The sequence below is a fragment of the Mya arenaria genome, chromosome 3, assembly GCF_026914265.1.
Source record: "Mya arenaria isolate MELC-2E11 chromosome 3, ASM2691426v1".
Lineage (NCBI taxonomy): Eukaryota > Metazoa > Mollusca > Bivalvia > Myida > Myidae > Mya > Mya arenaria.
Window position 1 is genome coordinate 11983384 of NC_069124.1, and position 14555 is coordinate 11997938.

A 14555-nucleotide genomic window follows, 5' to 3' on the forward strand; every position below is an offset into this window, starting at 1 on the left:
GTTATCGATTGAGGTTATGCTCAAATCCGCTGGAACTAAATAAGAAAAATCGTTATAACCACGTATAAACTTATGCGCCAATATTTAAATTAAACAGAAATGAAAGTTATATGTACAATTATGAAATATTTTTCCGATAACAAAGAGTTATTGTACAGCAACAGGTTCTAATATCTGAAAAATACAATGAAAATAAGATGGGTTGCGACGAGGACAACACCGCGAATGTCACATTACCCGACGATATTTCAATGTCCATTGTCATATTGTTTACTGTTTTAAAAGGTCTACAACATTTCTTAGACCTTATGCTACACATTTATGCTAACTTTTAGCCAAATCCCCAACACATAATATTCGAGTGATGTGTACGTTCTTGAAAATATAGGAAAATTAAGCGGCGAGAGCCGGTAAAGAAAAGTATTTAATTAAGGAATGAATTGCGGGGTTGAAGTCATTATCGGGGTATGAACGCAATACTTCAAGCCCGGAAATCCGTATGTGGGTTTTTCCAATATTTACGTCACGTGACACCGGTACAAACAAAGTCAATCGATAGCGCCAAATTTAAACGCTGTTTTTAGCAAAACAATCGTAATTTAAGAGTAAATAAACACAAAATGGTTACAAAACGCTGCAGTTGGGGAACTTGCAAAAGTGACAGTCGGTATAAAGACAAGCCACACATGAAAGACGTTTATTTTAAGCCATTTCCTAAACCAACAAAGAGCCACGACCGTTGTAAACAGTGGATCAAAAATTGTGGCAGGCCACATCAGGATCTATCGGTTGAAAAAATCATTTCGTATGCTCGAAGGTTTATTTGTAAGTCCTGATGTAAGACTAAATATTAGTTAAATGAAGAATTCGTATCGGAAGTGCAGTTTGCAGGCCTATATTATTGACAGTGGTTGCTTGATATTACTTTTTATGAGTATTAACTCTATAAGACCAGCACACTGTCGTTAAGTTTATTTGTCAATGTATTTTGGTAAAAACTTAAATACTTTGTAGCTGATACAACAATGAGTTTATTTATTTTCAGCACTTCCTTGAGGGAGCCATAGATCCAATACCTGCCACCTACCCCACCCACACCTCAACACCCATTGCCACTTCAAGTCGCAAACGACCTTCAGAGAGGAGAACACCTCAACAGCAGTTGAAAAAGTCTAAATTAACATATTCCAACCGTGATAATTTTAGCACTGATAACAGCACACATGAAAATATCTTTCTATGCAATTTAAACCTACCTGTGTTTCAGGATATCATTCAGTGTGAAAATAGCCCAGATGTTAAAATAGAGAGTATTAGTAGCACAAAAGACTTTGGAACACAGACATCTGATAACACATCGGTTGACTTTATTCACTATATTCTAAAAACCAATGCTACATGTTTTCAATATACTGGTTTCCCAACAGTAGCACTTCTTCACTGGCTTTTTGACTGGATATTGCCTGCAGCTCAAAATACTAAGCTTTGGGATGGTAAATACAAAAACACTCCACGTTCCAACCAAACCCGAGGGAGAAAAAGAACATCACAATCATTATTTATAGAAATGTTACTCTGTTTAGTTAAAATTCGAATGGGATTTGGAAACAAACACTTGTCATACCTGTTTGGTGTATCTAATAGTCATGTCAGTAGAATTTTTATCTCTTGGACCAATTTGTTACACCAGTGTTTAAAGGCTTTAATTATATGGCCTTCAAAAGAAATAGTCAAAGCAAACTTACCCCAATCATTTGCTAGATATCCAAGAACACGTGCAATTATTGATTGTACTGAGTATTTTGTACAAAAGCCATTGAGACCAGCTGCTCAAAAGGCAACATGGTCAAATTATAAGCATTCAAATACATTCAAACAATTAATTGGTATATCTCCATCTGGGGCTATTACATTTATATCTAACATTTACCCTGGTTCTAGAAGTGATGCCAAAATTGTACAAGTTTCAGGATTTATAGACAATATTGAAGAAGGCGATGATAAAATGGCTGATCGTGGTTTTAATATAAGGCACTTGTTACTTCCAAAGAAAGCTACACTAAATATACCGGCATTTACACATGGAAAATGCCTCAGCAGTAAAGCAATTAAACGTTCAAGATCTATTGCCTCTGTTAGAATTCATGTTGAAAGAGCTATCCGAAGAATGAAGACCTTTAAAATTTTGTCAGGCATAATTCCATTGAAGTTTCGATTTCTGTTGAGGCAAATTACAACAATTGTTGCAGTTGTTAGCAACTTACAGCCATGTCTCGCCTAAAGTATATGCCACATTCTCTTTTTTACCAAATAGGTTTATGAGTATACATTCTTTTTATGTATAAAAATTAAGGATTTTTATGTACATGTGTTCTTATGTCAGGGAATAATGTATACTTTTGTATAAAACCAAAACCCAAAGTGGAAGTATGAAATCAATATGTATGTACAATACTTATATTTGGTAATAAATGTGTGATTACATTCTTGAACTTGAATTTTGAATTCCCACTCAAGCATTAAAACCTACATCTTGTAGGTAAAGTTGGGTACAAGTACACAAAAACAACTGGATTAATTACTCCCTCATTTAATAACTTGCTTTTTTATCATATCAGAAGATAGATGGACTATTCAACAGATGCAAACATCGAACAATGTTTAATGGTATTTATACATCAATTATGGTACAAAAGCTCATGCAGAGAGACTTGTATGTTTCAATATGAATATGTTATTCAATAACACATTAATACAAATATGAATTTTGTTCATTTAAAGATTGCTCCAATTGTATTTGAAATATAGAACAAAACAATATTTAACAATAATTTTGCCAGTGTGTAACATCTGTCATAAAAAGCAGGTCAGCATACTGCAATATTGTGATTGTTTTCCTTGGACCATATTATTGAATATTGTAGATATATTGCCTTTCATGATTTTCATGTTTGAATATCAGGAAAGCAATATACTTGGTGTTCAAATTATACCAAAATAATGGTATAACAAGGCATCAATATCAAATGGATGGAAAAATACAGGAATGCCATTTGTGCACCATATACCTTAAAGATATAAATTAATCTCACAAGAGCAACAATTCTTTTAACATATGTTCTAAATAACAGTTGTAATAAAACTGTTATGCTGTCTACATGAGATGAACACAGACAAGGCATTAGTCCTTCAATTTGTACAGCATATGTTTTTCAAAAGTGGAAAGTATGCATCAGTGTAAAACTTAAACAATTTATTTTTAGAATTATTCCAAAATGACTCGTCAAAGTCAACTGTTATGGAACAAATGCCTTTGTGTGTGTACCCAACCAACACACATTTCGTGAGGCCAGTTACTCCCATTTGTCCTTGTACTTGGTCAAAATATGTATGTGAACGCCTCAATGTTAAATTATTGTTTTCATCTTCAACACAGACATTTGAAAGTTTCAAGGCATTTTTAGGGTGAAAACACTTATATTTATACATACACTTTATTTCAATCAAAAATTTCCCACATATTTTGCAATCAACTATTCCATCTGGTGAACAAGCTAAAACTGGGTCTTCATTAGAAACAACTAGCCCAGGCACTTTTACAGAACAATGTTTATATTTAAACCTATGTGTCTTTATAAAAATGTCACGAGCTTTATTTTCAAATCGCTGTCCAAATAATATGGAGTCTGGAATAGAGTTTTCTGCAAACACTGATTTTTTTGTAACGCAATTGCTGTTCGATTTAAATCAGTTGAATGTGTAATTTTATGAAAATTGGATGCAGTTAATAGTCCTTTTCTCATCCGATGCCAGTTATTATTTTTTGATTGCCCTCTTGTTAATTGTTCAATTTGCTCACATTCATTCTCTGAATAAGTAAGATAATAATACATAAATATATTAGAACAGTTACAAGATCAATTTTCACATATATGTTCCTTCATAAATTGTTCAGCTCTTTCCATTGGTGTTTTGACGCTCAGAGGTGATGAAGTACAATTCTTTTTATATGAGCAGTCATACATGGCACGTAATCCGCAGGCTGTTGGTTGAAGAGTTTTCACTTTTTCAAGGAAATCGTTAGGATCTGGCACTGGATACTCATCAGACAATGGCGAATACAGTGGCATTGCTGTCTGTGTGCTGCAAACAGGAAACAAAAACCTTAACTGTAGGCAAGTAAGAAAAGGCCAGAGTATGAAATGTTAAGGTTATTGTCTTAAGATGGGGCTTGTTGGCAGTTTATTTTCATCTTTAAAAATATATCTATTTATACATATATAAATATATATATATAACTTATTGATTGGGTTTCAGACAGGGGTGAGGGATGTTAATCTTATATTTTATAGCCTTTAATATTTCATTAAAACATGTTACAAAAATCACAGTACATCAGTTTCCAGTTAATAGGGGTTTTTTTGCATTTTTTGGTACATGTAGTATCATGCAGATAATTTTGAGTTAATATAAGTATTGGTAAAAATAATTTGTGTGTACACATGTTTATCAAAAAACATACAATGCAGGAGAAATTATTTTTTCCAATTCTTATATTAACTCAAAATAGGTACTTAGCCTGTGCTCATCACTAATACAGACACAGCCTGGTTATTTTTAGAAAACATTTAGTTCACCTATATTACCTCTGACTCAATTTCATATGGTGGGTGCTAAATATAAAACTTATCTTAAAGTAAATTGACTAAAGACAAATGAAATATACCTGGGCTCCACCATAACTGAAGTCTCAAGTTGTGAGGCAGGAATAGGTTTGCCTAGTTGATCGGCCTGAGAAGCACGCCGAACCCACATACATGGCCCTGAAGTACAGCTGGTCTTCTTGAAGTCTTGTACAAAGTCAAGGACTTCGAAGAGGGTTGCCACAACATGTCGACAGCATCCATCAATGCTATCAAAAAGCAATGGTATTAAGATGAGCAGCCACAAAAAATCCATGCCTAAACAAACTTATAGATAAATATGTGGCATCAAATTATATCTTATAATTTGGAGTGGGTTTATATAAGAGTATCAATAAGTAAGCTATGATAAAATATGATCTAAAATAACAAATTAAATATTAGATTATATCTATGGATGTTTTTTGTATAACTCAAGTTCATGGTACTGAACTGTTATACAGATCAGAGAATACAAGTTATCCAGGGCCGGTTATCTAAGTTGGTAGATAATTTTTTGTGCACAGGATGTCCTGGGTTCAATCTCCAGACGGGCTTCAAACTTTTCTGAATATGTGAGAAATTGTGTCCAACAAGGGACCGTGGCCTGTACCCTGCATGTCAGTGAGACTACACTGCAGTTTAACAAATATAGCCAGTGGATATATGGTCCAGCAAGTTAGAGGGAATCTATGTCTCAGTTCTATTAATTGAATATATCAGTTATCCAGGGCTAATTAGCTCAGTTGGTAGAGCATACAACTTCCAAGAACAGGTCCCTGGTCCGATTCCCAGGACAGGCCACATACTTTTCTGCATAGATCTGTGACAAGTATTAAACATGAATTGTAGTTAAGGAATAGTAAATTAGACCATTACCCTCCTTTGCAACTGCAATAAGCAGATTGAATGGATCCCTCGTCACTGTTCTTCATCATGATCCAACAGCTGTAGAAACAGAACAGTACTCATTTTGATAAATGCAAATGGCGTTTGTATTTGTACCGGCATCACGTGACAAAATTATTGGAAAAACCCCAAGTGAGTCATTTCCGGGTCACGACTATTGGACTGATCCACGCGTACTTTGACCAGCCCAATTGCGTTCATATCCCCGATAATGACATCAGCCCCGCAATTCATTCCTTATATTTACACCAATAGTTTATTATTTCATTCAAGAAACGTTAAACAAATACTTCATTTCATTTAAGATAACCTTTCAGTAATCCTTTCTTACCCATTCTGTAAATAGAACGACCCGACTGTAACCAGAAACATTTTTTTCAAATGACGTCACAATAACGCGGGAAACGATCAACCACTTGAAATCACTCTTAAACGTAAAATTGAGACACTTTCGGCAATAATACGTTTAAAATACAATAACTTAACACCTTATAAAATGTTGTTTCATATTTATGGGACCTGCTAACACAATACAAACAATAACAAGATCAATAGTTTTCATGTATATTGTTATGCGATGAATTGCGATCCGAAGATGTTGCGTTCATCGAGCGATAACCGCAATTGCCGAAAAGCATTTCATTTAAGGAATGGAAGTTGAGGTGTAAATATGTCATTTTGGAAAGTAAACAAGATCAATTACACAAATTGATACCTGGGTGTATTTATGTGCGTCTGACATAAATTAAATATTTAATTGTGTATACATAAATATTCTGCATTGAAGTGATTAATAACATCACAGTGGGCCAGAACGCCTCTGTGCGGTCCCCAAAATGTTTAACGGCATTACTCTGGTTATTGTTTACCTTTACAACTTCGCATACAAGAGCATTTTTGAAAATGGTTGTGCCTTTGACTTTGCGGTCTTAAATGATACGTTAAAAACTGGTCAACTATAAAATTATTATAATAGCTTGAACATGCACTAGAAAATTCTGCATATATTCCAATCCTTCAAGTCTTGTTTAAACTTGTTTCTGCTGAGCTTGTTTCTGTAGCTATTTGCATATATATTGGGTACGCTCGTGCGTAAGTTAATCTATATGTTATGTGTTGCAAACAAAAACTGTAGTTAAATGTATTTGTTTCTGAGATGACTCCGATTGATATTATTATAATTATTACTTTATTATTATTATTATTATTAATATTATGATTATAAATTATGATTATTATTATTATTTTTTATTATTATTATTATCATCATCTTTTTATTATTATTATTATTATTATTATTATTATTATTATTATTATTATTATTATTATTATTATTATTATTATAATTATTATTATTATTATTATTATTATTATTATTATTATTACCATCATAATCATCATCTTCTCATCATCATCATCATCATCATCATCATCATCATCAGCAGCAGCAGCAGCAGCAGCAGCAGCAGCAGCAGCAGCATCAGCATCAGCAGCATCAGCAGCAGCAGCAGCATCATCATCATCATCGTCATTTTTATTGTATATACGCCCGTTACTTGTCCGTAAGTTTTGATATTTAGCGTTTATTAGGAAGACGTTCACTTATATTAACATATACATTAAAGCTGACAAAAAATCAGATAGAATATTTTCATATTTTCGTTCGAAAATTAATGTCTTATGGCTTTAACTGTTACTAACGGTTTTAGAAAAAATGAATTAAACATACATTTTTGAACTTATGTATACATAAATGTGCGATCTAATTATTTGTCAGCAGTCTTTTATAACTGGTTTCCATGGATTTTCGCAAAAAAATGGCTCGTTCCAAGACACACAAATATAAAAAGGTGTCAAAACGTTCAATCTGTGAGAGTGCAGCTTTAAGCATTAGATGGATAAATCGTTAAGGGAGATAAACAGCCGTCATATCTTCAATTACTTTAGAAGGGGGCGTTCTTGATTAGTTGTAATTTACTTCCTTTTTCGAATTACTTAATGGGAACGGGAGGGCACAACTACTAGGCTGTTCCTCTATCCGAGACGGGCTCAACAGGGGACATGAGGATTAAACGCTACGTTTGCAAATGTTTTCAAGGTTGTTTGTTTTTCTTGTTTACTATTGTACTTCTTCAAGTTTGTCAAGTGGTCTTGATATGTGTCATTGTTCTTAGTTATCAATGTGTACTATGTCTATGATATTCACGTATATCGGAAAGTTGATGTTTGATAAAGGACATTTCACTCTCATAAATCAGTTATTCATTCACTGTCGATTTCTTCTGTATGTATCTCACCAAAAATATTGAAATACTTTTATTAAAACGACTTTTTAAAACTATAATTGATAAATTAGCAAATGTTATCTGGGTCGATATGGAATGAGTTAGTCATTAATTAAGGCAATAGCATGTTTGATATAAACGGGCGACGGACATTGTGAACTTAAAATCGAAATTAACATTTGTTAAATAACTATATCGCTATAACGTTCTGCGGAGTGAGATATGCGATCCAAAAATCATTAGCATAGAGGACTGTGTCGATCTGGCATGAGTATATAGGACCGTGTCGATGTTGCATAAGTATATAGGACTGTGTCGATCTTGCATGAGTATATAGGACCGTATCGATCTTGCATGAGTATATAGGACTGTGTCGATGTTGCATGAGTATATAGGATCGTATCGATCTTGCATGAGTATATAGGACTGTGTCGATGTTGCATGAGTATATAGGACCGTATCGACCTTGCATGAGTATATAGGACCGTGTCGATCTTACATGAGTATATAGGATCGTATCGATCTTGCATGAGTTTATAGGACCGTGTCGATCTTGCATGAGTATATAGGACCGTGTCGATGTTGCATGAGTATATAGGATCTTGTCGATCTTGCATGAGTTTATAGGACCGAGTCGACGTTGTATGAGTATATAGGACCGTGTCGATCTTGCAGCAATATATAGGACCGTGTCGAAATTGCATCAGTATATAGGACCGTGTCGATCTTGCATGATTATATATGATCTTGTCGATCTTGCATGAGTGTATATGACCGTGTCGATCTTGCATGAGTTTATAGGACTGAGTCGATCTTACATGATTATATAGGACCGTGTCAATCTGGTATGGAACAATTAGATGATTGTATTTATATTTTCGCTCTTTATTGTCGATATAAAGCTTGGTCATAGAATTTATTTTGTAGTACAAATTAAACGACACAATTATTTAATTCCTAAAAATCAGAAAATGTTATCGACAAATATTTGTTATTACAGTGATCTTCGAAGACATGCTCGTTGCGACATGTAGTCTGATGTTACCAAAACTATAACCCCATATATACTGACCACGGGCCAATTTTCTATGTAGAAATACGACCCCACTAGTACTGACCCCCTCCCCCACATACACATGTCACAGAAAAAATACCACCTACACAAAGAGTATTGACCAGTAAATAATCCTTACCCTAGAGTGTGTATTATATATTAATTTTATGATCGTTATGAAACAACATTTGGCACAAAATGGTTATTTGAAATGATATTACTCATTTGACTTTCATGGCTTAAACGCAAACGCGTAAGATTTCTGTACGGATTAAACTATTTTGTGCACATTAAATGAAAGCTGTTTAACAAGACAATCGAAAACTAGCAGAATTGTACGTGCACTTGTAGGTATAGCTACACTTTCATGTATAATTTGCAGTTTTATAGTCGTTGACTTAGTCTTTCTCATGGTCCTCGTGTCATCGTTTTTGTACCCATCCAAGTAGTGTTCTCAACCTCTTGAATATCAGAGTACCTTCCACCAACCCAACCACTACCAGCTCCACCATCACCAAAATCTCTACTACTACTATTGCTCCTGATACTGCTGGTGCTACTGCTTCTGCAACTGCTGCTACTACTACTACTACAACTACTTCTACTATTAGCACTACTACTATTACAACTACCACCACATTACCACCTTACATTATAAATTCGTACCGTTTTACAAAAAATAAAACGCATCGTTTGGGTTGTGCGTTTATTTTGGGATCCTCCTTTTGCTGTAGAACATTAAAAATACATTATATATGACATTATTATAAATACAATAACTTATCGCACAATGCCGTATACACTCTTAGGTTCCAAGAAAGTCATTTATACTCGGTAAACATTTTTTAAGATATAGAATACAATACTCTATTGTTTCACCATTAATTCTTCTTTGTCTGTGTAGGTGTCCTTTTTGTGTACAAAAGTGCCAAAAGGATTTGGGACAGGGGACTGCCTCTGTTTGGTAAGTGTTAATTGGACAGCTTGAAGATTTTAGCCAAACCCAAATTTCATTTTTTCTGCTCTCTGACCTTTTGTCAGAAATTCAAAGAAAACACAATATCAATTATTAACAACTGGTATATGTTGCACACTTGTATGTGATGGTAATACTTTTTCAGACTACTTGGAGTGCTTTGCGCTTATTTGTTGCTGTGGACGGTTGACAAAACTCTGGAAATATTTAAAGTAAATGTTTAATTGTTCATTATATGTTTTTGTTTGTAAAATATGAACATAATAGCGATTGCTGCATGCACGTATAGATGAGCGAACCTTACATGGCTTCCTTTGCAATACAAAAATCAAACTTTAACAAAGACCATGTTAAGACCATGTTAAGTATTTGTTCAACAGTTAAAAAAACAGCATCTTATTAAACGACAATCCTAGAAACTATTTTAATTTTGCAGGAATACATCTCGTGATTTACATTTGACTCATGTCATTCTGGACATATTGTTGTTTAATTTGGTTCACATTACTTAAGTATAAGTAAGTATTAACCAGCATTTACTTGTAGATCTACACTGTGATTTATCTAAACTTACAGGATTGTTTACAGTTCTTAACATTCACTCAGTTATGAAAATTATTACCGAAAGCATTCTGCTTGCTCTTGGTTATTTTATCTAAAAAGTACTAAGAGTATTTTTGTTTTAGTAAACGCTATGCCAAGTCCAACAAACCTTCTATCAAGTCTGAAAGTGGCTTGACCAATTTCGAAATAGTAAGTATGCAGGTACAACTGGATCAGAAAGACAATGAGATACATGATCTAAAAGAGAACGTTCGAAAACTTGCACAAGACAAACGTCAGGCAGAGATGGAAAAGCAAGATGCTCTTACAAGGTAGGTGGAAAGTTGTGTGGCAATTAACTTTGACGGAAAGTTCATTATCAAGCTTATGCAAGATTACCTTTTTGAGGCCAACTGTAATCCAACTCTGGGCACCAAACGAAAGGGCAAATGTTAACAAGTGTCTAGGTTATGGGTTATAGGCATATGTTCATTGCTACCAGCTATGAGGTAAACCTTAAGAGATTAATCTGGAGAGAGTTGGTCGAACCTGTAAGCGATTTTCAAGTTTTCAGTCATGTAACCAATCATTAGATAAGGTCTACATAAGATTCACTGACATAGTGTCATTAAAACATCTCGTGATTTACATTTGACAAATGTCATTCTGGACATATTGTTATTTAATTATGTTCACATTACTAAAGTATAAGTAAGTAAAAGTATTAACCAGCTTTTACTTGTATCTACACTGTGATTTATCTAAACTTACAGGATTGTTTACAGTTCTTAACATTCACACAGTTATGAAAATTATTACCGAAAGCATTCTGCTTGCTCTTGGTTATTTTATCTAAAAAGTACTTAGGGTATTTTTGTTTTAGTAAACGCTATGCCAAGTCCAACAAACCTTCTATCAAGTCTGAAAGTGGCTTGACCAATTTCGAAATAGTAAGTATGCAGGTACAACTGGATCAGAAAGACAATGAGATACATGATCTAAAAGAGAACGTTCGAAAACTTGCACAAGACAAACGTCAGGCAGAGATGGAAAAGCAAGATGCTCTTACTAGGTAGGTGGAAAGTTGGGTGGCAATTAACTTTAACGGAAAGTTCATTATCAAGCTTATGCAAGATTACCTTTTTGAGGCCACCTGTAATCCAACTCTGGGCACCAAACGAAAGGGCAAATGTTAACAAGTGTCTAGGTTATGGGTTATAGGCATATGTTCATTGCTACCAGCTATGAGGTAAACCTTAAGAGATTAATCTGGAGAGAGTTGGTCGAACCTGTAAGCGATTTTCAAGTTTTCAGTCATGTAACCAATCATTAGATAAGGTCTACATAAGATTCCCTGACATAGTGTCATTAAAACATCTCGTGATTTACATTTGACAAATGTCATTCTGGACATATTGTTATTTAATTATGTTCACATTACTAAAGTATAAGTAAGCAAAAGTATTAACCAGCATTTACTTGTACCTACACTCTGATTTATCTAAACTTACAGGATTGTTTACAGTCCTTAACGTTCACACAGTTATGAAAATTATTACCGAAAGCATTCTGCTTGCTCTTGGTTATTTTATCTAAAAAGTACTTAGGGTATTAAAATTTTCTTTTTAGTAAACGCCATGTCAAGTCTGACACACCTACCTACAATTGGGATGAAACAGAACAACACCCTATCAAATTTAAAAGAGGCTTGATAAATTTCGAAATAGATCGTATGCAGGCACAACTAGATCAGAAAGACAATGAGATATATGATCTAAAAAAAAAAGTTCGAAAAATTGCACAAGACAAACGTCAGGCAGAGATGGAAAAGCAAGATGCTCTTTCTAAGTAAGTGGAAAGTTGAGTGGCAATTAACTTTGACGGAAAGTTCATTATTAAGTTTATGCGAGGTTACCTTTTGACGCCACCTGTAATCCAACTCTAGGCACATACCGAAAGGAAAAATGTTAACAAGTGTCTAGGGTATGAGTAATAGGCATATTTTCATTGCTACCAGGTTTGAGGTAAACCGTAAGAGGTTAATCATGAGAGAATATGTCGAACATGAAAGCGATTTTAAGTTAACAGTTGTTTGACTTATCATTAGATTCACGGGCATAGTGCTATTAAAACACCTTACATACCATTGCAGATTGAGCGAGGTTATCTCAGTAAAGCTCAGGGACAACAATCCAAATATCGCGGATTTAAATGATCCGTTCAGACCCACAAAACTGGCTGAGATGTTTAGTGAGCTGTACGAGGATGAATGGACTGCCCTTTACACAGTATTGGAGGCATATAAAGTCAAGGACGAACAAATGATAGATTTTCTTCTTGATGTTTTTATGGTAAAATTATACAAACGAATTAACTTGACTTTGCATCAAGATGAACATTTCTTAATGTATTTATAAGAAGAAACATACTTACGTTCAGAAGCGTTGCTTTCAAATGACATCAACACAGATTTATAAACAATATTTTGTGTGTTTTAGGAGTCATTTACATTTTGCAAAACGAAACTGGATACCAACTGGCAGTTAGTTACAGGATGGTATTTTGACGAGGTAAGTCAATTACTTCTATTACGCTACTCAATCAAAATGTACAATTACAATAAACAAACGTTTACCCCTTCTTAATTTTTCAGAATTTGCCCAATAGCAAGTCTTTGAAAAAGGCGTTCAAAGATGGCAGGAAGTCAATGGTTCCTCGACTCCTGACTGAAATTGAAAAGGTATATTTTTGTATTTAGTGATATTGAATTCTCACTTAAAGAAATAATCTTAATGACTTCAAAATATCAGGCCATTTATACCAAAGGTAAAGAACATGCAAATAGAAATCTAGTAGTGCATAGATGTAATAGATAGAAACTTATTTTGTTTTTTACAGAAATTTAATACCTATCTTTGTGGTTTCTGCAAGAACGCAAGTCTCCAGCCCGTTTTGACGAGTGGTAAAATGAAAGAGTACGTGTCCAGTTGCGCAAAGTTGAGTTTGCTGATGAACGCGAGCGATCTACCGGTAATCGTTGACTGTCCTGGCTGGGTGCCATGCACACCAGACTACCAGTCGGAACAGGATGAGCACTCTGGTGTATTTGAACAAGCTACTGTCAACGCTGAAGGCGATGAGAGCAACAAGAATAGTACGTCGGATCTTAAAGAGAGGCGGGATTTCAACAAAGAACTATTTAAAGAATACACCGTGAGAGGGAAATACGTGGAGTTTTTCGTGTGGCCTGTGATGTACCTGCACGAGAACGGTCCGGTGTTGACCAAGGGAATTGCTCAAGGTACCGAAAACAAAATGGTATCAGATGATGATCATCGATGGATGTGGTGGAAGACGACCAATATCGTATAAACATGATGACTAATTGGTAGATACTAATTGACCCAAGATAAGCATACACATTGTAAAATATTGAAAGGAGATGTTAGGAATATGAATCCTTAGCGCCAACGAAGACATATGTTACACAATACAGTTTCACAATATTACAGACTAAATTAATGTGATTGAATAGTTGTCTAGTATTATTTGAGACATACTTGAAACTACATTAATGACTAAGTTCATCTAAAATATTAAAGTGGAGTACTTTCAATTTTACAAAACTTAACTTTAATGCTTACTTATTCAATAAACGCTGAATACGTTTTTTTTTTTAAATGCATTACCTTTTACATGAAAACTGGTTTTAAACAAAAGACGATAACTCATTTGTAGTAAACATTAGATTATCCTTCGTAGTACGAGGGGTTTCCAATTAAAACTTTGACAATATGTAGATTAGAATGTGGCGTCTTGATGCAACAAAACCAATTGTCATTGAAATGTCGAAACGTTGAGGGTAGTCTCCATGACAATGTCCTTTAACGTTGCTCAGTCTAAATTGTCATTTTTAATTATATCTGATTGCCTAATCACTTTAGTTACTCCCATGTGTACATCAAGATTTCCTTGCTTGTGAATGCAAGCGATCCACCCGTATTTCTTGAGTGATGTGAGCTTACTTAAAGGGATAAACAGCCTTTTGAAGCAGGCAAAGAAAATCTGGGGTTTAACATTAATGCATAATCCACAGAAACAAACAG

At 34.4% G+C, this 14555-nt stretch overlaps 2 protein-coding genes across 3 annotated transcripts; one reads left to right on the forward strand and one right to left on the reverse strand.

The window, feature by feature from the left end:
- Positions 1-2607: 2607 nt before the first annotated feature.
- LOC128228147 (uncharacterized) lies at positions 2608-5675 on the reverse strand. Its single transcript, XM_052939297.1, has 3 exons — positions 5562-5675; positions 4727-4912; positions 2608-4143 (listed from the first exon to the last, which is right to left on the reverse strand). Exons 1-3 carry the CDS (start codon positions 5618-5620, stop codon positions 3918-3920), a joined length of 471 nt encoding a protein of 156 aa, XP_052795257.1. The 5' UTR covers positions 5621-5675; the 3' UTR covers positions 2608-3917.
- Positions 5676-7604: 1929 nt separating this feature from the next.
- On the forward strand, positions 7605-14096 carry LOC128228144 (uncharacterized). 2 transcript variants are annotated; one of them, XM_052939291.1, is made up of 9 exons: positions 7605-7689; positions 9835-9894; positions 10052-10118; positions 10593-10781; positions 11333-11521; positions 12602-12800; positions 12948-13019; positions 13103-13189; positions 13348-14096. In XM_052939291.1, the coding sequence occupies exons 1-9, from the start codon at positions 7653-7655 to the stop codon at positions 13819-13821; spliced, it is 1374 nt and encodes a 457-aa protein (XP_052795251.1). In that variant the 5' UTR covers positions 7605-7652; the 3' UTR covers positions 13822-14096. The 2 variants fall into 2 exon arrangements, with proteins under 2 accessions (XP_052795251.1, XP_052795252.1); XM_052939292.1 differs by lacking the exon at positions 10052-10118.
- The last annotated feature ends 459 nt before the right edge of the window (positions 14097-14555 follow it).

What these genes read in the sequence shown, in the direction of transcription:
- LOC128228147 (XM_052939297.1), bottom strand. Translation starts at nt 5,620, where the DNA reads ATGATGAAGAACAGTGACGAGGGATCCATTCAATCTGCTTATTGCAGT. An exon ending in TATTGCAGTTGCAAAGGAGG is followed by an intron (nt 4,913 to 5,561) that starts GTAATGGTCTAA and finishes GCTTTTTGATAG; the next exon opens with CATTGATGGATGCTGTCGAC. An exon ending in TCAGTTATGGTGGAGCCCAG is followed by an intron (nt 4,144 to 4,726) that starts GTATATTTCATT and finishes TCCTGTTTGCAG; the next exon opens with CACACAGACAGCAATGCCAC.
- LOC128228144 (XM_052939291.1), top strand. Translation starts at nt 7,653, where the DNA reads ATGAGGATTAAACGCTACGTTTGCAAATGTTTTCAAG. An exon ending in CGTTTGCAAATGTTTTCAAG is followed by an intron (nt 7,690 to 9,834) that starts GTTGTTTGTTTT and finishes TTGTCTGTGTAG; the next exon opens with GTGTCCTTTTTGTGTACAAA. An exon ending in CAGGATGGTATTTTGACGAG is followed by an intron (nt 13,020 to 13,102) that starts GTAAGTCAATTA and finishes TTAATTTTTCAG; the next exon opens with AATTTGCCCAATAGCAAGTC.